A 22,071-nucleotide genomic window follows, 5' to 3' on the forward strand; every position below is an offset into this window, starting at 1 on the left:
TATGGAAGAATGACAAAGACAAAGTCACCGTTGAAGAAAATTCAGATTAAATCTTGACTACGGTTCACCAAACAACTTCATGATCAAGTGGAAGAAAGTTCTTTGGTCAGATGAGACCGAAATGGGGCTTTTTGGCCACCAGACAAGACGTCAACCCCTGCACATCACTGCAAACACACCATCCTCACTGTGAAGCACTGTGGTGGCAGCATCAGCAGTTTTGCAAGGAAGAATGGAGTAAAATTGCAGTGTCGAGATGTGTAAGCCTGATTGAGACCTATCCACACAGACTCAGTGCTGTGATTGCAGCCAAAGGTGACTCTACTAAATCCTGGCTTAAAGATGGTTAATATTTATGCAGTCGCTTATTTTACATTACGTATTTTTTTTATCTTATGAACATTACCTTGTAGAAATCTGTTATTTGTCAAAGAAGTCAAACATCTAAGGGGGTGAATACTTTTTTAGGCACTATAAATATAAATAAAGGAGGAGGTGATGTAGGACAGTTACACAATTCAACAAAACATCTTGCAACAATTGTGTCCAAGAATATAGGCATGTCAAAAAAGCAGGCATACATGTACGCTTCATGTGTCGTATATTGACAGCACAATGACACCAATGCTTTGGGAATTAAAGTAGATAATGTTTAATGTTTGTGAAGCATGGTCATAGACATATTCCTTAATCAGCTGTGGATTCAATACATCTGTTTGAATGGATGTTAAATACAATCATGAAATAATACTGGATCACATAAAAGGTTACATGATATCACAACGACACAAAGGTCACAGACAATTACAATAATATGTCTTTTCATCATCAGTGAGGTCACATATTTGATCCTGCTTCTCTTCTATGCTTATGTAGGACTGTGGCAGGATCAGGCATTCTTTTATTGTGCGTTTCTTATCATTAATGTACATACATTTAGAGTTCATTCCATTGATATTGTAATAAGTTCAGCAGAGAAGGATTTCACCACTTTACAGTCTGAATCAAGGTCACCACTGCACGATTTCACCATTTATCTTGGGATTATCTGGCATGCCTGCCTCTCTGTGTATGCGTGTGTGCCTGTGTTGTTTAGCGTGTGCATGTATGAGCGTTAGCGTACATTTTTCCTCCTGTGTCAGCTTAGTGCATCATGCCACAGCTGGACGACACATGGGCACATCTGTCAGTGCCGTGAAGTAGAACCTTTTCCAGCAAGGGCAGGCAATCTTTTTCATTTCCCTTGGGTTTTTTTAGGCCCTGTGTTTTTTTTTTTCCTCTCGTCTCCTTGTTTTCCACGGAGGGCCTATGAAAATGTGCAACACCAAAAAATGTTATTACTTTTTCAAGAGGCTATTACGGAGGTGTTGGTGGCAGTGGCATGATATGAATGTGTTTGTGTTTTACAGAAGCTGGAGTTAGATCGCTTCATGCTCTACGCACACGGACCAGATCTGTGCCGGGAGTCGGACCTGCGACACGCCATGGCCAACTGCTTTGAGGCTCTTATCGGTGAGATTCCCATGAGACACGGATAGAAGCAGGGATGATGGCTGCGCAGGAGAACAGAGAAAGACAAATGCATTTTGAGTGAACTAAATATGTAAATGTATTCCTAAAAGGATAGATTTACATACGCTGAAAACAAATACCATCTCCCTGCTGTTACAAACACAACACAAAGAGAAAGAGGGGGTTTAATACTCTGTTTTTACTGCAGTGCTACTGTACAAGACTTTGCAGCAGCATGAAGTTGTATTTTATTGGGACTGTGAATACACACCAGTGTGTTTAAAGGCAGTTTTGTTGTATTTTTAACCAGCTTAAGTGCGTAAATCTAGGTTAAAACTGTAGAAAATAAGTCTAGAAGATTGTGTCAGCCAGCAGCCATGAGACAGGCTGTGATGATTGAAATATTTTCGTTTAAGGCCAATGCTGGCAGTCAAAGTATATCTAGTGAAAAGCCTGTTTTTGCAAATGAGAGGCTAAGTTTCTTACTGTAACAAATCTATAAAGATACCTAATTTTTGAGGAGTTTTTTTTGTTCAGAAACAGATGGTACACCATATTTGTCACCAAATGACATTTACAAAAGCATCCATTTTCCATTTTTCCTAGCAAAATACAGGATATTATTGCTGTCTGCAGGCAACTTTAGTCACATTGCATTCATAAAATATTCAGAGCCCCTTCACTTTTTTTCAATTGTATGTTACAGCCTGAAGCAACAGTTAAAAAAAAACAAAGTCTGATCAATTTACACTCAATGCCCCATAATGACAAATCAATAACAGAATTTTAAAATTTTCTGTAAAAACCAAGCCATGAGGTCAAAGGAACTGCCTGCAGAGTTCAGAGACAGGATTGATGACAGGCACAGATCTGAGGAAGGCTACAAAAACATTTCTGCTACATTGAAGTGTCCTCCACAATTCTGAAATTGAAGAAGTTTGGTACAACCAAGACTCTTCCAAGAGCTGGTCTCCTGTCCAAACTGAGCGATTGGGGGAGATGGGCCTTAGTAAGAGAGGTGACCAAGAACCTGCTGGTCACTCTGATTGAGCAGGCTGAGTTCCAGAAGGACTATCATCACTGCAGCCCTTCCACTGATCTGGGCTTTATGGCAGATTGGAGAGATGGAAGCCTTTCCTAAGTGCAAACCGCCTGAAAGCCCACTTGAAGGAAAATCTCCTGAAGGACAAGGATCTCTGTCCTGATGAAACCAAGATTGAACTTTTGGCCTCAGTTCCAAACATTATGTCTGGAGGAAACCAGGCACCACTCATCACCTGCCGAATACCATCTCAGCAGTGAAGCATGAGGGTGGCAGCATCATGCTGTGGGGGGATATAGCAGCAAGGCCAGGGTTGAATGGAGCAAAGTACAGAAATATTCTCAATGAAAACCTGTTCTGCAGTGCACAAGACTTCAGACTAGGCAACTACAACATACTGACACTAAAATCGATAGCAGTATTGTTGTTTGATTGCATGGACAGACATGAGTATGTCAGTTCATGAATGTACATGGCATGACAGGCCTGTTTGAGGGGGAGGGGCTTTCTAGTATTGTAACATGTGTTAAAAGGCATTATCCCTTTTTAATTTGTGATACCCTGACTAAATGCTGTTACATTATACTTTGGTATTCATTTCATTTCAAATCCCTCAAATGATGGACAGCAAGTACCATGTTTAGTGAGATATATTCAATGCAAGGACCCAGGAAACTTTATGAATGTATTATTTCAGGGTTTCTGGTTGGAAACATAAGGTTTATTCTCCAAGAATCCTTCCAGAATCTGCTTTGACAATAAGGATGATAATATGAGCCTTCCTGTGCCAAAAGCTGCAATTATGATCAAGGTCACTGGCATTGCAGCTGTTAAATCTTTTCACATATTTGCAGATCTACTGGACATATTCCAATAGTTTTTGCAACCTATGTTCATTTTGATCCAATGAGAGGTAAAAGTAGGATCCAGGATTAAAACAGTGGAATTCTCCTTTATTTTAACTGCTAACTTCCTGTGCTCAAAAAAGTCTTTTAATAGTTATCCCAGCTTTATGTGTGTGATAAGCTGTGTAAATAGCTGCAGTGGATCTCCCATTAGGCTGTGGAAACATTACACAGTTTTATTGATCTCAGGAGATGTGGTTTGACCTCTGGCTGGATAGACGATCCCCAGAGCCCTGCTTTACTCCTTTAGCCCCACCAAACACGCACAGCCTGGCTACTCATCTCGCTAGCACTTCAGTGATAGAGTTTGTGCAGTGATTAGGACCCAGCGCTGGAAACTCACTCACACAAAACACACACAGTTCTCTCAACAGAGATGGTCTCCCTCTCTCCATCCAACCCCATGGGCAGCGCTAAGCTAAGCCTCGCTCTTGGAGAGCTGCGGACTCGGCAGCTTTCTTCATCTTATCACCATCTTGATTGAACCAGTTCAGCCATCTCCGCGCTCCCCTGATGATAGATACAGAAAGTGGGTGGCTTTAAAGAGATCTTCTGCCCCCCCTGAACCGAAACAGCAGTGTGCAAAGAGCGACAGGGAGAAAGTGCTGACTGGCACCACGGTACCCTGCTGGCCCTGGGGCCTCCGTTCTTGTTACGGGTTCATTATCGGCAGAGACGGAGTCGTAATCTCTTCTGTCCTGTGGCTGTCGCTGTTTCATTTCTGCACACGTTCAAGCAAGGCAGCAGGACCAGGACTCTTGATAGCTCTCTCTCTTTCTTTCCCTTCCCTCCCTCTCACCCTCTTCTGCTCCTTTATCAAATTTCAACTTAAAGAGTAACTTAACCCCAGCGTTTCAGCTAAGGTTCATCTACCCTGGAGTTAAAAAAAAATGCCTTTAGAACATCATGGAAAGGCCTGGACGGGAGGGGAGACAAGACATGCCAACCCTTTCCTTCCTACTGTCCTTTATCAGCCACAACATCACTCATTCAGTGCTGCTTTTCAGATTTGATTATTATGCATAATTTCATAACCAGTCAAGGTAGACTTTCTCATGTCATTGACCTTGTTTTAAGAAAAATTTGGTTCATAATCAATCATAGCCAACTGCACTACATTACCCATAATCCTAGAGTGTCACAGTGACATCCCTGGTTGGCTGAACCCACCTTTGCCTGTGAAACAATCAGTCTGGCACTGCTGCTAGAAGCAAATTTAATGGTTGTTTTTAAATGGGAAAATGAAGATGTATAGTCATGTATAACAGTCGTTCTCAACTGGTCCAGTGTCAGGACCCACCACCACTTCCATAACAACAAATCACAGCACAAATGGAGTCAGTGGTACTGTGCAGAACCTTTAGGCATGTTTGGACCAAAAATCGAGGCTGAAATAAAGCATGTAATGGCGAGTAGGCCTGCTTTAGGGCACCATCAGGCCAGAAGGAGGATCGACACAACCAAGATCCTGCTCTGGATGTCCTTGCATACGGGTTGTAAGGAATAATAAGTGATGGCATACATATTCACCTACTTTAAAGTGAATGACCTTATTCATCAGAAGTCAAGCCAATTGGTGCTAGTAGTCTCACAATCAGTGAAATGCGATCACCTGAGTGCAGTGAATTTGTCTCAATTGCTTGTAACATAAAGACACCTGTGTCTGAGATGTCAAGTCAGTAGTTAATGAATATTCCTGGCTACCATTACACCATCAAGACAAAAGAACACTACAAGCAACTCGCAGAAAAGGTAAAGGAAAAGTATAAGTCAGAAAAGTATAAGTCAGAGGATGATACATAAAAATTTCCAAAGCATTGAACATTCCCCGGGGTTCAGTCATAAACCATCATCAAGAAATGGAAGGAATATGTCACGTGTAAATCTGCTTAGATCAGGCAATCCTCACAAACTGAATGAGCATGCAAGACAGAGACTAGTGAGAAAGACCACCAAGACACCTATGACTACACTGAAGGAGTTACAACCTTTAGCAGCTGAAATGGGAGAAACTCTGCATACAATACACACAATAACTGGTGGCCGGGTTCTTCACCAGTCAAAGCTTTATGGGAGAGTGGCAAAGAGAAAGCCTCCGTTGAAGAAAACTCAGATTACATCTTGAGTAGAGTACACCAAAAGACGTGGGAGACTCCATGGTCAAGTGGAAGAAAGTTCTTTGGTCAGATGAGACCTATCCACACAGACTCAGTGCTGTGATTGCAGCCAAAGGGGACTCTATTAAATCCTGACTTAAAGGTGGTGAATGTTTATGCAGTCACTTATTGTACATCACTTACAGTTTTTTTGATTACCATGATTGATTTATAAAATCCATTAAAGGGTAAAACTTCCGTGGGGTGAATACTTTCTATAGGTACTGTAGGTCTTCATCTGTTAAAAGTGGTCTGAGGGTTTAGTTACTGTAATAAAAGTGATGAATAAACAGCCATGCTGGCATAAAAGGACCTGTGAGAAAACTGCTGTCAGAGAGCACCCTGTGGTGATGGGTTTTAGATTGCTAACTCAAAAATATCACCCTCCCTTTCTTTACCGTAGACACTCGTGCTCAGGGGCAAACATGCACACACATCGGAGATGTACAAAGTCGTTGCATTGAGAATGCTGTCTGATGTTGCCTCTGTTCTTTCACAGAGACTTTTGTCATCTTCATTTCAGGTTTTTTTTTATAGCTCAAACGCCTCCTTTAAGACCTTGTCGTTGAGCTGTCTATCTGCCTCCTCCCTCCTCCACGTCTCTGACTTACTCTTTATGTCCCTTTGCGTTCCTCCATCTCTCTCTCTCTCTCTCTGTTCCCCCCTCTGTGATCTAGAGTTTGGGTGTTATTAGGTGAAAGATGCGCCACACAGATGATGAGTCATCCTGTCACTCTGTCATCTCCCTCTGCCCCCCCCTCGCAGCCCTCCGACTCTCTCGCTGAACGGCGCATTTTCTCCTTACACGACAAACTCAGATCGCTCACACGTGCCGCAGGAAGGTACGAGGGGCATACAAACGCTGTCATTTCATCCTCACGCAGCCCTGACAGAGACGTCAAACCGCCACTTTCCCCAAAAGCAGCAGGCACCACATCAACTGATATACACTTGCAGACCTGTCACTAACTTCTCCTCTAAAGGTAGCGCCACTTTTTGATTTTTTTTTTTCCCTTCCCATTTTAACATCCTCCAGTGTGCACTCCCGTTGAATTCAAATGCACTCCTTTTCTGAAAGCTGTGATGGAATATGACATGCTCATAATATTTCCAAGGCCCCGGCAGATAGCTTTAACGGCTTACTATGCATGTTTTCTGACCTTTGTTTTATTTGTTTCTCTGCCACAGTGACCGTTGAACCTGGGCTTTGTTGGAAATGGCAGATAATCTCCTGCTTTGCATGGGCGAAGCTTTTCCTCCGTGGAGCTGAGAATGTGTCTATCTGCTAACCCTGAGGCAGGGCCATTCTCTAGCTCGAGACAGAGGAGAGGAAGAAAAAGGGAGAGAGGAAGAATGGAGGGAGAGCAGTAGAGGAATGGAAAGCAAAGGCATCTGCAATGCAAATGGGTGCCCTGCAACCCTGAATAATTCAAAGTGTTGAATGGAAATCTTGCTTTTCTGATCCCCTGTCATTAACTTCTGCCGGAGTGGGCCATTCTCATTTGGGCTCTTTTGGCCTGCGCACCTCCCATTCTCTAGCACCCCCTCCCTCTTTTCTCTCCCTCTCACCCTCTTTTTCCTCTGTACTTTTGCTCTTGCCCACTTTACATCTTTAGAAACCACTTTCTCTGCTTATTCATAGAAACTCTGCGTGCCTGTTGCCCTCCCGTTCTTTTCCTCGCAGGTCCTCTTCACTGATAAGCCACGTCGCTCCCCTTCCTACCGAACTGTTTGAAAAGAATCGAGAGAAGAAGAAAAGCGGCCCCACTCTGTTTTTATGGCCCTAATTTCCTTGTACAGTTGATCTGTGGATTATACGCTGCCAGCAGCCATGAGGGATACAGATGGTGAACCTTTGTGAGGGCCCTCTCTAAGCTCTTCCTATTAAAAGAACGGAGAGAAAGGATTATCTCTCACTTGCTGAATATCAGATTCACACACAATGCAGCCGGTGTATTCATTGAGTGAGTGCTGCTCCCTTTGTTAATTGCTCCGATGGTAGCGGAGCTGGAGTTCTTGCTCACCCACTTTTTTTTTTTTTTTTGTTTCTGTCTCACCCCTCCCCGCTCCCTGCCTCGTTTTTTGAAAACTAAGACGTTTGATGTTACTCTGTCTTCCTTTGTCACAAAAAATTCTATTTCCCTTGTTTTGGTTTCACTGTTCCTTTATTATTATTTTTTTGCCTTTTAATGTGTTGCTTTCTGTGTCCGTCTGCTGCTTCAGCCCCCATTGAGCTGAGAGGGAGCGGCTTAATATATTATTTGATGGATTAGAGCCTGAGCGTTTTTGAATAATTCATTCTAGGTTATTAATGTGACTGTCAGCCGCTGGTGTTTCATATGCCCCTGACTCTGGGTTTTTATTGGTCACTGAAAGCCCACAGACATTGGAATTCTATTCCTAAACATAACACTGTACAGTCTGCACGGCTGTCTGAATTAGACTCATGACAGATGTGGAGATTCATTAGTAGCTGCCCTTCTCAGGCCATGACTGATATTCTCCTCAAAGTACTGCATGAAAACTTTGTTCGAGTTAGTTCTGGGTTCTCTCTGAGCTGTTTAAAGTTTGTAATTGATCAAATGAAGGTCGAACTCTGTGAGGTTTTGCAGACTTTTAAGGCTAGAAGTCAAAGAAAATACTCAGATTCATTAACCACTGTAGAATTATAGCCCATTTTTGCTATTTTACCTCCACTTTTAGTTTTTTCAGAAGAGACGCCATCATATTTACTCCATTTGATGAATATTTATGAGGATTGCAGGATTGAACACATTTTCTACGGATATGAATCTCTTCTTCTCATTAGAAGGATTAGGCTTCAATTTGATTCACTCAATTCCTTTAAACACAGAACGTTTCAATTTGGTTCAGTTTGATCCAAAGCAAATATTTATAGAATCCCAATAACTTTTTGTTCCATAGAACTGTGATAAATGGGGAAAACAAGATTTTTTTCAAACTAGACTCATAGTCTTTAAGTTTATCTGTAAAAGCGACAAAATCCCATAGGTGCAAACATTCATTTACTTTTTAAAACAGATGGATTTGCCAGACTGTCATCAGGCAAATCCATCTTGCAAAGCTCCAATGGTTTGTTTCTATTTTTATTTATTTTGGTTGATTTCTGTGACTCAGACCATGATCACATAGTATAGTGTACAAACAGGACATACAATGCATATAAAAAATATAGCATATGGTGTGTATGAAGTATAATAAGTATTACTTAAATAATTAAAGAGTATTCTTCAAAAAGAACCAAGTTAACAAACAAATTTTGGTTTCTATTGCAACTGCAAAATGTTTTTAAATGGAGGATGGTTAGATAATATTTTGGTATATACCTTACTCTATGACTCATTATGCTCACATTCTTACACTCAAACAAAAAAATGGTACCCATCACCTGGATGATCGTTATTAGAGTATACAAATCCTTTGGTGACCTTGGGGATCCTGTTGTTCAAACTAAAATTACAGAAAGTTTGTCTATTCATTTGATTTTGGACCAGTCAGTGTCAGTTGAGAAGAACAAGACAGTAGCTATGAGCAGGGTTAAGTTTTACTGTGAGCTGATAGCCATAGCTGCCTCCAGTGTAGTAATTACCTTGGATGTAGTGATAGTATAGCAACAGTTTTATCAGATCTGGACCATATTTCTTTATTTAAGAAAGAGCAAAGAGCCACACTGAAAGCATTTCATGATAGAAAAGATGTTTTCACTCTTCTGCTGACCTGCTTTTGCATGAGTTTGCTAGCCTTACAGGTGAGGCCGGGTTTTAGTGTAAATCGATGTATACAACGGCTACCGCCATAGAAACGATAAGCTTCAATGTAGCTGTAGAATATAAGCAGTTTAATCAGACCATGACCACATTTCTTTAGTAATACAAGAGCAAGGAGCCACACAGAAAGCATCTACATGTCTCCCGATAGCCTTCAGTATGAATTTTAGCCACCGACAAGCTTCACTGTTCAAACTGTACGGCAGTGCAAGCCCATGTAGCTCAGGTTGGCACTGGAGCTGCACATCTACTACCTCATTTTGTCTTGTAGCTCTGATTGAACTCTCATGAATGTGACAGGAAGAACATTCATGCAATCACCTTCTTAGACACTTTTAACAAGTTCTGCCTTTCTCAAGCACAAAAATCTGCAAAAATTGGGCAAAAAGTGGCAAAAATAGACTAAGAAAGGCAAAAATGAGCAACTGGAAATGTGCAAAGCAGTTAAGTAGCAAAAATATTAGTTGAAAGTGGCAAAAATTGGTAAAAAGAGACAGAAAGGGGGTAACAGTGGCAAAAAATAGGCTAAGAGGCAAAAATAGATGGGGAAAAATGGTGAAAGGAAGTTAAAAAGTGGCACAAAATGGGTTAAAAGAGATATAAGTCATATAACAAAGGCAAGAGTGGCAAGAAAAGGCAAAGAAGTGGGAAAAATAAGTGGGAAAAATTGTGAAAGCAGGTTTAAGTGCCAAAAACGGGTAAAAGGTGTTAAGATAATATCAATAAAAATGCAAAAAGGGGAAAAATGGTGAAAAGTCATGAAAAAAGTAGCAAAAAATAGTTAGAAGAGACATAAGTAGTATAACAGTGGCAAAAATGGCAAAATCCAATTAAAAAGTCAAGATGGGTGTGAAAGAAATGTGAAAAGCAGTTAAAAATGGTGAAAGAATAATAAACAAAAGTCAAAAAGGGAAAAATCGCGGGAATAAATAGTGAAAAACAGTTAAAAAGTAGCTAAAATAGGCAATCGATGGCAAAAATGGGTCCAAAAGTGGCATTTAGGGAGTTAAAGAGGCAAAAAAAATGCAAAAAGCTGCAAGAAAATGTGTTAAAAAGTGGCAAAAATGGGCAGAAAATAGTGATGAAAATGGGACTATAAGTGGAATAATATAATTTGTACATCAGAACCCAGTAACAGCTTAGAACACTTTTCAGCTCCGAACTGATGTAACTGTAGCCAGGATGTTATTACCAGCTACCGATCCAACACACATGCACTGATATCATCAATGAATCACAACTGGGAAGGGGCCTGTTTGTCGGGTTTTTCAGGGGTAGCTGTGGGCCGGCCTCGAGGTGACTGCAGTGATATTTTAGACAATGAGTTCAACAATTATATACAGCTTAGGCTGTTTAAACAATACTTAGGATTTAGAAGTTGCTTTTTAAGGCAACCTCAGGTCTAAATGGTTAAAAGAATGCATGATTTTAGTGCATCCATATTGAGAATTTAATGCTCAGAACTATTACTGTTACTGACATGACATATTTAAATGTTCCTTTTTAGACTAAATTTTGATTCAATACAATACTTTGGAGTTTCAGTCCTACACGTGTTATATGATCTTTTCCAGGCAGCCCTCTTTAAAGCCTCCTGTATTTGATCTCTCCTCTTTGGCGGGGTCAACATCACATCACCTCTTAGACTTTAAGTCTGTAGAGTTATTGCTTGAATGCTTGATGAGCTGCAAGGTGAACTGCGTAGAAAAGCTTGCATGGAATTTCTGGCTGAGTTAGCTGGGCATCTTTGTGGGCAGTCTGTATTCAGAGCATTTGCTGCTACTTCAGATGGAGGCTGATGGAGCAAAATGTAGAGCGCACATTTCTGTTTAATGACTGCAGAAGTTGTACGATTGATTGAATCGCTTTGGGGCACACTTTTTGCATGGACAGCTGCCTTGTCAGGAGCGTTCTATCTAGAATTAACTCCTATTTCTTGGTTTCTTCATCCACCGGGCCTTTGATTGACACCAAAGATGCTTTGAGGTTTTGAACACCTGTATAAATCTCTTGAGGCTTTCCTGGTTTTCCTTTCCTTTCCTCCCTCTGCTTACCTCCCACCTTCTCCTTCTCCCTTTGGAAGAAGTTTTGAAAATCTAATAAGAAGCAAAAACTTTGAGTTTCAATGACTTTGAGGCCTCCATTTGAAGAACTTTTTGAATCTGCTGTGTCATCAAAACATGAAGAAAAGTGCCTCCCGGCCCCACCCACACTGTCTTAGCCTCAGTGTTCAAACACATGAATGCGTTACGAGTGATAGTTGAAAGACGTTCAGAACTTGGTCCTAGGAGGCGGCTCTCATCCTCCCACAGCTGGTCTCCAGAGGAAACATCTGCTACGTAGCAGAACCAAGAACTGAGGTCTCCATTATGGTAAAACCACAAATCTCAGTGCTGATGCTTAGTGGAAAACATCCTGAGAAGAACCGCTCCCCCTCTCTGGAGCCTCCTGCGGTCAGCCTCAGTTAGACGCTCCCGCTGTCATGCCTGTCTTACTGATAGACATCTGTAACGGGTTTAGTGACCCACTGTGTTTGTGGACTTAAACTGGGGTTTAGATTATTGATGTTGATTTTAAGGGGTATAAAGCCCTGATTTAGGAAGGTCATACAATTTGCAAGAAAATACTTTTAGAAGGGCCTGACCATCATCAGATATCAGAGACAAATACTTTGTTTTGAGTGAAAAATTCACAGATTAGTAATTTAGTGGTCTTTAATGTGCATTCTAGATGAATGAGATAGCTTTTTTTTAAATGGATTTTGCATGTTAATTTTTTTTCCACGAGGCTGTTTAAAGAAATTTATCTCATGGGATCAAGCCTCAGAGTTTCCTGGACCCCTGAAAAACCCTGTGAATGGGCCCTCCCCAGTTTTGATTTATTGATGGCCATGCATGTTTGTTGGCTCAGTAGCATTGGTGCTAGCATCTTGGCTAACAGGTCCTTTTTAGAGCTGAAAAGTGTGTCTTTTTTCACATTTGACCCATTTCTGCCTCTTTTAAAGAATTTTTACCCCTTGATACACCTGTTGACATTTTTAACCTATTTGTGCCACTTTTTAATGCCTTTGCTTTACTGTAGCCACTCATTTTGCTTGTGCAATCCATATTTGCCACTCTTTAACCCATTTTTGTCTCTTTTAAACCACTTTTCACCATTTTTGACCATTTTTTGCCTTTCTTAACCCATTTTTGTTTTGGTTTTTTTGCCACGTTTATCCTCCTTTTCCACCTTTTTACCCATTTTGCCACTCTATTGTCACTTGACTTAGCAATTTTTTTCACCAAATTTTTGCCACCTTTCACACATTTTTGTTGCCTTTTGCCCATTTTTGTCCCTGTAACCCATTATTGCCACTTTTTGCCCTATTTTGAAACCTTCAACCAATTATGCCCCTTTCTTTTCCCACTTTTTACCATTTGCTGCCCTTTTTTGACCCTTTTTAGTCTTTCTTCACCAATTTTTGCCACTTGTGTCCTATCTGCTTGTTTTAAATTATTTTTGCCACTACTCACCCATTTTTGGCCACTCTGTAACCACTGTTCACCACATTTTTTCCACTATTTTTTGCCACTTTTAACCCTTTTTTTTTTGGCTGATTTCCACTTTTTTGGCCTCTTTCACAACAATTTAATTATTTTTCCCTCAAGGGAGCCCCAGAAAGCTCTCCCCTTTATCCCCCCTTCTGTGCTGCCCTCCATAGGATATACTGTAAAATATGGACTATAAATCCCACTAATGAATTAGTCTCAAGGCCAACTCAGACTACACAAATTCAGCCAGATTGTAGCCCGACTGCAGCATCACAGCTCATCCTCAAACGTAGAGCCTGGTTATGAGAGTCATAAATGACAAATGCTGCAGTATTGCGACACAATTAACGATGTATCCAAGACAGTTAGCGACCAATATTCAAAAAGACGAGTATGTCAGAAAATAAAATAAAATGTAGGGATCAATTTCTGTTCATAAAGTGAGCATAAATGTGCCTCAGCAGAGCTCAGAAGGGGAGAAATTCAACTTCAAATATCCATTTACAAGCTACAACCTACTGAGAACTGGAAAAAGAGTGACTTCTGAAAGCATCCTTCTGTGGTCTTATGCACTGTGACAGTAGTATAACACAGGCTGTGCATGCATTAAAACACACAATACCACATTATGGATTATGCAGAATTTAGGTTGTATCACCCACCTCTAAATGGATATTTGGTTTGCCATATCTGTAATCGCTCGATTTCTTTCCCTGTAAAATAACTGTAGGTATCATTCTTAAAAATCCAATATCATATGGAACCAGTTACCTTCAGAATTCACTTGCTGCTTTCATTGTTTTAACACTCAGTTGGGTTTTTACATTAATATAGGTCCTCCAGATGAATGAGAGCCTGCTTCTTGCTGCAGCAACTGCTGGGGCGAGACAGAGTTGTCAGGCTTAATCAAATTTTCCGAAACATTTGGGTAATGGCTGTTAGTAATTTCCTACTCTGTTTCAAAGTGACTGAGTGACTGTGCATTTGTGTTTGTCTTTGTGCTAGGTGCTTTGTTTGTATTTTTTATGGTTTGGGTTATGTAGGCTGCATCTCCACTGCGTTTGTGTATGTGTGTAAATGGCCTGTTAGCCATCTGAAAGCAGTTTCCCTCCCCCAGATGATGAATCCCTCATATGTTTTTGATGTCATCCATGAAAGCAGTTTGCGCATTTAGACCTGCAGCCGCACTGCGCCCCATTTCCGCCGGCTCATTTATGCACATAATAAAAACCGCTGCACGATTGTATACCCAATTTGCCAGGTGGTTATTGCTTTCTAAATTGAATGAGCCATCCTAAGTGTGATGGTTCGAAGTTGTACGCAGCTTAAAGGCACCATGATAGTTCCACTGATTTCAGATGAAACAGTTTTAAGAGCAAAACAACAAAACACACACAAAGGACAGTTGACTTGTGCAGAGGAGTTGAATGAGCCTGAGATGCTGAATATTTTTCCCTCTGAGAAAGAAATTTAGGATACTTGTCTTGTGTTTTGTGCTGGCTGTGACAGCAGCGCTCTGCAATTTGGTACCAATCCTCTTTCGCATTCCTGTCTTTGTCCCTTGTCTTTTTCTCTGCGAGTTGATGGATGTGAAACTTCTATAAATGTGTTTATTTCCTTCACAATCCAAGTTGGATCCACCTCAATTTCTGTATTGTGTGGACATCTGCAGGGATAGGTTGTGGCCGAGCGTGTAGGCGAGTGACAAAGAAGACATTATACTTTGCTCACGCTGTGCATAGATAGGTTGGAAATACTGAAGTCTTCAGGTGGGCTTGTATGGGTTTTTCTATTCTCAGTGATGCATGAGACTAGGACAGCTACAGCAAATTTGGAGCTTTTTACTTGCATTACCTTATGAACAAGTACCTGGCTACTTCCTAATGATAAACAATACATTGTACACAGACCTACTTGCGGCCTACCTTGTTTCTGTGCTTTGCATCTGGACCCATGATCCCAGTCTTGAATAAAACAACAAGTGATAGTCTTGTAAGCAAGGGTTATTAGTTGTGCTTGAACTGTAAAAAATAAAGAAAGAAAAGTGAAAACAGATTTCTACAGTTATGTCAATTCAGTACAAATTATGTACAGTAAAATAAGTGATTGCATGAATATTCACCCCCTGTGTCTGGAACTTGTGTCTGGAAGGTCCAGTTAATCAATATTCCTGGCTAACATCACACCATGAAGACAAAAGAACACTACAAGCAACTTGAAGGAAAGGTAAAGGAAAAGTACAAGTCAAAGGATGGATACATAAAATTTTCCAGAGCATTGAACATTCCCTGGAGTTCAGTTAAATCCATAATCAAGAAATGGAAGGAATTTGGGACATGTGTAAATCTGCCTAGATCAGACCGTCCTCACAAACTGAGTGAACCTGCAAGACGGAAACTATTGAGAGAGGCCACCAAGACACCTATGGCTACTCTGAAGGAGTTTCAAGTTTTAGGAACTAAGACGAGAGAGACTCTACATACAAACCTTTGTGGGAGAGTGGCAAAGAGAAAGCCACTGTTGAAGAAAACTCAGATTAAATCTGGACTAGAGTTCACCAAAAGGCATGAGGGAGACTCCATGGCCACGTGAAAAAAATGTTCTTTGGTCTGATGAGACCAAAACTGTGTTTTTTTGGCCATCAGACAAGACGCTGTGTTTGGAGGACCCAAAACACTGAGCATCACCACAAACACACCATCCTCACTGTGAAGTGTGGTTGTGGTAGCATTATGCTGTGGAGATGCTTCTCAGCAGCCAGCCCTGGAAGGTTTTTCCAGATTTATTTTAGAAGGTCAATGAACAGTGACCCAAAGTATATAGCAAAAGCTACACAGAAATAGTTTAAAGACAACAAGGGGAATGTTTTGGATTGGCTAAGTCAAAACCCAGACCTTAGTTTAATAGAGAATTTGTGGTTGGACTTGAAAAGGGCTGTTCATGCCAGATCTCTGTGCAACCAGACAGAGCTTGAAGAGTTTTGCAAAGAAGAATGGAGTTAAATTGCAGTGTCCAAATGTGCAAGCCTGATTGAGACCTATCCACACTGACTCAGAGCTGTGATTGCAGCCAAAGGTGCATCTATTAAATCCTGACTTAAAGATGGTAAAAGTTTATTTTTGATTTGAATTTTTTTGTCAAAAATGCCAAATAATATTGACCATGGCTGGTTTATAAAATCAATAAAAGGGTAAAACATCCAAGGCGGTGCTTATTTCTGTAGACACTGTTTATGTCATCTTGTCTTGTCCTAAAACGATATGATGGTGTAGAAACAGTATTTAATTGCTCAAAAACCACTATTTATGCACATTTAACCTGCCTAGTGATTTATAGATATGCCAGGTTTTGGATTGGATCATGGAGGCTTGTACCTCCTAAAAAGTGGGTCACCAGAAAAAAAAACAAGTTTGAGCAATACTGACCTAAACCAGTAAATGTGCAAGGCAATGCAGTAATGACAATACTTGCAGGCTCTCAAACCCACAAGCTGACACAAGCTCAGTATCTAAATACAGAGGTTTGATGTTTATGTGACCTTGACTAGTCTTGGTTTCTGTGTCCTGTTACAGCTATACCTTCCTCTCCTCCTCCTCCCTCTTCTCCTTGTCTTCAGCTCTAACTAGGGGGAGGTGGATCTGCACAGGAAGCCCGAGGTCATTTCACTGCCAAAAAAGCAATAAAAATGCACTCCTACTTTTAATAAAGCAATTATAACTCATTGCCGACTTCAATTAATTTTAAGTTTTCCATTAGGAGAGAAGTCTGAAATTGCCTTAGAATTACAAGATTTTTTTTCACCAGCAATGCACATCATGCTTTTCATAGTTTGAATATGAACGGGTGGAATCTGGGTATGGATTTACTGCAGATTTTGTAGGTTTTATAGAAAGTATTCACATCAATCTGTCAAATACTCCACAGTTCTTGCTGTATTTCATCACATTGATTTTATCTTCATCCTTTTCTTTTTAGGTGCTGTGTATTTGGAAGGAGGCTTGGAGGAGGCCCGGCAGCTCTTCGGTCGACTGCTTTTCAACGGCGAGGTAACGCAAATTTCTCTACTGTACCGTCTCCCCTCTGGGACCTTTAGTTTAAAGTACAGTATGTGTGTATGCATGTTTCATTTGCCTTAATCGACTCTGTTACGTATTTACACATCAGCCGTAGAGATGAGCTGCAGACACTCCAGGCGAGATTTTCCTATTTGGATCTTCAGAAGACATGACTGTAATGCTTTCACCAATCTGGTCTCTTTTATTCGTTCAAACCCACACTCAGCGTGTTTTGGCAAAGTCCCAAACACTGCATCGATACCGGGGCCTCGCCAGCAATAGAACACAAGATCTCACATAAGCTCACATTACCCTGCAATACTTTTGAATGTGTGCTTATTGTGTGTAGGCTGACATGCAAGATGAAACAATAAGACTGAGAGAAAATAAAATCTCGGATGAAGCCAAAGCAAAATGAACTGGAGGTGTGGAACGTTGCAGCGTGCCAGTCTCAAGCAGGACACCTGCTATTGTTTGTGAGTGTGAGTGTGATCAGCAGGCATGAATAATAGATGAATGAATCATTATTTGCATTCATCTTGGCAAGGAATGTTATGAATCAATTAAAAGACTTTCAGCGTGTCTACTATGTAGCAGCAGGCTTTGTTCTAATTGAAGATTGAGGGGTTTTATCTGAGATTCAGTTGGTGACTCCCACACACTACAGGACTAACAAAGATCTGTTAGTTTAATCAGATTTGGGTTGGTAACTAAACCTGCAGACCAGCTGAGAAACATACACTATATAGACAAAAGTGTTAGGCTGCCTGAACATTACACCAACAGGGACGTTAATGGCATTGTGTTTAAATACATGTACTTTAATGTGGAGTCACTACCCCCCCCTTTGCAGCTCTAACAGCCTCCATTCTTTTTGGAAGGCTTTCCACAAGATTTGGAGTGTTTCTGTGGGAATTTGTGCCCATTCCTTCTATAGAACATTTATGAGGTAGTTGTGTTTAATGAGAAGGCCTGGTTCGCAAACGTCAGGACTCTGTGTGGTCCAGTCATGTTCTTCCACACTGAACTCATCAGACCATGCCTTTATAGTCCTTGCTTTGTGCACTGGTGCACAGTCATATTGGAAAAGAAAAAGGCCTTCCCCAAACTGCTACCACACATTTGGAAGCATAGCATTGTCCAGAATGTCTTTATATGCTAAAGTATTAACATTGTCCTTCCCTGAAGATAAGGGGCCTAGCTCAAACCCTGAAAACAGCCCCATACCATTATCCTTCCACTACAAAACTTCAGAGTTGGCACAGTGCAGTCAGGCTGGTAACGTTCTCCCGGCAATCGCCAAACCCAGATTGACTACCAAACAGAGAAGTGTGATTGGTCACTCCACATTACAAATGCCCATTGCTCCACAGTGTTGGTGTGCTTTACACAACTCCATCTGATGCTTTGTGTTGGACTTGGTGATGTGAGGCTTGCGTGCAGCTGCTCGACCTTGGAAACTCATACACAAGGCTCCCACTGCACAGTTTTTGTGCTTACATTAATTCCACTGGCAGTTCAGAACTCTGCAGCTATGGAATTAGCAGAGCACTGTCGACTTTTATACACCATACGTGGCAGTCATAGACGCTGCTCTGGGATTTTATGTGGTTTATCGATTCATGGCTTGGTTGCTGATGTTCCTCAGCGCTTCCACTTTCTAATCATATAGTCACCAAGCCAACTGGCCACCTAAATACCTGACTATAAAACGGGAAAAAATGACAAGAATCGTACAACAATAAAGACAATTAAAGGGAAAAATCACTTATTATTATATTATGCAAAAGTCGCTTTTTCAGGCTTTTCTAACAAAAATATTCAACCCTGGCCTTTCTACAATCCTCTCAAGTTCCAGAAAAATTCATTCCCTCCCTCCCTCTCTTTTTCCACCTTTCAGAAAATATGTGCTGAAACAAGCTGTTCTCAGATTTTCCCCTCATGATGTCGTGTGGGGAGTTAGCCCCACCCCCAGGTTCGGTTGACCTCCCCTCTTGGAAGAAAGTTCCGCCCTCCTCTCCTGATGCTCCTCTGAGCTGCCAGCTGAGAGGAGGATCAAGAGCGCCACACCCATTAAGCCACATCCATTTCCTGAGAGGGTGGTGTTAGACAGCTCAGTTAGATTTAAAGCAACAGACACAGAAACAGCTCATTCTGAGCAGGGCTGAAACAGAGGGGTTTTTAGACATGCAAAAATCAAATACTGGAGTGTTTTTTTTTCAGCAGCAAACTTCACAGGCATGTTTTGGGGACCTCCGAGACCAATATAAACTTGTAGTAAAGGGGTAATGTATGTCCCCTTTAAGGTCCCAAGCAGCTACCTTGGGGTACACCACATTGCAGCTCTTTCACATTTGAAACACTACTGTAGTAAATGACATACTGCTTTCTTTTAGACAAATGACTTTTAAACCAGCTTACTGTATTTGGTGTAAATTTCTAACATTTCAATTTTAACAGTAACAGTTCATGATCAAGACATGAAATGCACAGCAAAAATAAGGCACGACTGCTCCAGATAAATTGTACATTCAACATAATGTTGGGCATGCATTCTAAACATAGGTTTTCAACTCAGTCATGTTTCTTTGATCACGGGAAGGACACACATGGGATCTTAACTAAAATTAAATAACTTATGCAGCTCTTGGCAAAAGTTTGAAAGGTTCTCATTGATTGGTGATCATCTCTTTCACGAAAATCCTGAAAGAATAAACAAGGGAGTGTGTTGAGTTTAGCTGAAATATTTTATAGAAGTACTGACAAAAAATCATTCATGAGTTACTCTCCTTTTATCTGTAGTCTTCTCCTCTAAAACTGGCAAAACATTTGGCCTTGATTCCCCTCTAAATTCAATGTGAGTCTTTTCTACCGTGTAGGCAGTCATTGTGTTTTAGTGCTAGCTGTGGAGCGTTTGTTTCCATGTGGAGGGCTGAAGAAACAGCCTTGGTTCTGTTTTACTGTCATCCTCTGCCCTTGAACATGGACAGCCGTTACCAAGTTATTGAGTTGTTGTGAACTGGAGGTCTTTATTTGTGTGATCAGAGATTCCCTTATAAAAACAGACTTTTAGAAGCTGCTCAACAGATGGGGACTTTTTTTAAAAGGCAAAATTTCAAGTATACTCATTTCAAAAATTCATTCTAAAAAGCCGTACTAAATCTTTTGAAACTGACGGAGGATGAGACACATTGCTGCCGACGCTCTCACTGAAATATGCAGTCAGCAAATGTGAAAATTATAAAGAAAGAACATGAAATATGTTTTTTGCAACCACCAATATGAAGAAACTAACATCATTTTACACACTTTACTCCTGTAAATACAACAGAAATCTGCTGTTACTGAAGCTGAACTGTTGAAAGGATCTGAAGTGCTGTGCTTATTGAATCACTCATGGTAGCAGGAGAGAAGAAAGTTAGGAGGGGCTGTAAGATAAATTTCGGATGGATCATCCAAACACAGTGACAAGGTTAGGGTCGACTACTAGTATGCAAATGGAGTACAGCATTAAAATGATGTCACACAGCAGGGAATTTCCTTCAGGGGGCAAGAAGGGATTTCTGCATGGAGACACTACCTAAAAGGCCATGTTTTGTGTTGTTTATGAGTATGTCAAGCATTCAAAGTGCAAAAATATAAACATTCTTAATCCTAAAGCTATATTTGTGTCCTGGAAGTAGTGAACATTTTGGCAAAAGTAAAATAAATAAATAGATAAAAAACTCATGTAGAAGCAGCAACAGACAGGAATTTAAAAAGCATCCATCTAAAGCCTGCGTGTGCGGTGTCACACTACACTCATGTATGGCCCGTTTTCACAAAGCAGACCAGTTTGGTTCTGTACACTTTAATCATGTTTTAGCTCCAGTCCTTCCTGCTTTGTCCTGAGCTGAAGTTAGTCTTACAAATCTCCAGTGTTGCTGGTAGTGATGGGGAATCAGTCTCTTTTAAGAGGTCCAGACCATTTGGCTCCCACTCAGTAGATATGTTTTTTCTTTGCTCCCATCAGCTCTTCATTTGGTACTAAAGGATGGAGGAAAGGAAACTGGCACTCAAACAGGAGCTAGCTACAGTGGATCACGTTAAAGAGCCATTTAGTAGAACAGAGTTATTCGTGAATGGCACAAGTTGATTTAGCTGATAGTACATCACTGTTTCAGATATGAGCATGTCGGTGACAAAATGAGGATTATTTTATGTTAAAGGGGCTCAGCTAGCCTCTTAGCTCAGTACTTTACTCCTCTAGACTATTGTTGCCCTTCGTCCGGCAGATGCTAGGAGGTCTGCAAGACTGAGTTATTTGTGATATCGATCGCCTCCACGCCAGGTAAATCTGTTAAACTGTGGAAATAATCAGTTTTTTTGTAAAGTGTAGTGATTGTACTCAACGTATGTAGAAATTTTCTGATTCAATTTCCATTTAAGGCTGTAAAGTAATAACTTTCCTTGCAAACAACCTATTCCTCTATTTATAAACTTTCCTTGCAAACTCATTCGCAGCTTTGTCTGTCACAGCGTCTTGTCAAACTCTGCCTCATTTTTATAGCTTTTTAGTGCATTTAAGTTGTTTTGACAATATTAGCACTACTTCAAAGATGCTCAAATAAAATTACCTTCAAATGACACCTTTGACTCAATTTTCCTATATCACATTAGGGGATCCGTGTATGATAGTTTTTAATGCAATGATCATCCTAAACTACATGTTCAGGACAGCTCTGTGTAGAAAACTGGAATCAAGAAAATGTTCAAAATGATGTCAAAAGAAGCATCTTTTGCAACATGAGACACCACAACTCAATCGAATTAATAGTAGGGGAATTTATCCTCCCTCTCTCTCTTACCCTCTGATCCTCTCATGCAATCGTGATGGCTATCATGTACAGACAGAAAAAGTTTAGTAATTATTCTTAGGCAGCCAGCAATATACCCAAAAGCTGGCCCAAGTGTCCTCTATCTGCAGAAAACACTGACATTGTTGGATGCAAGTGACCAAGATTCCCCTCATAAAGTTCTTCAAACCAAAGTTGAGCTATTTACAGCTTGGCTTGAAAGTTTTTTGTCATGCAGACTAAGG

The 22,071-nt window shown here is 40.7% G+C and overlaps 1 protein-coding gene across 3 annotated transcripts in view; it reads left to right on the forward strand.

The window, feature by feature from the left end:
* The window catches only part of drosha (drosha ribonuclease III), a 216,738-nt gene that overhangs the window by 102,512 nt on the left and 92,155 nt on the right, over positions 1 to 22,071 (forward strand). For all 3 annotated transcript variants that reach the window (XM_041814120.1, XM_041814121.1, XM_041814119.1), the window contains exons 22-23: positions 1,410 to 1,512; positions 16,912 to 16,982. In XM_041814120.1, coding sequence (XP_041670054.1) covers positions 1,410 to 1,512; positions 16,912 to 16,982 — 174 coding nt within the window. The remainder of the gene's footprint in view (positions 1 to 1,409; positions 1,513 to 16,911; positions 16,983 to 22,071) is intronic.

Source organism: Cheilinus undulatus, linkage group 19 (genome assembly GCF_018320785.1).
Source record: "Cheilinus undulatus linkage group 19, ASM1832078v1, whole genome shotgun sequence".
NCBI lineage: Eukaryota > Metazoa > Chordata > Actinopteri > Labriformes > Labridae > Cheilinus > Cheilinus undulatus.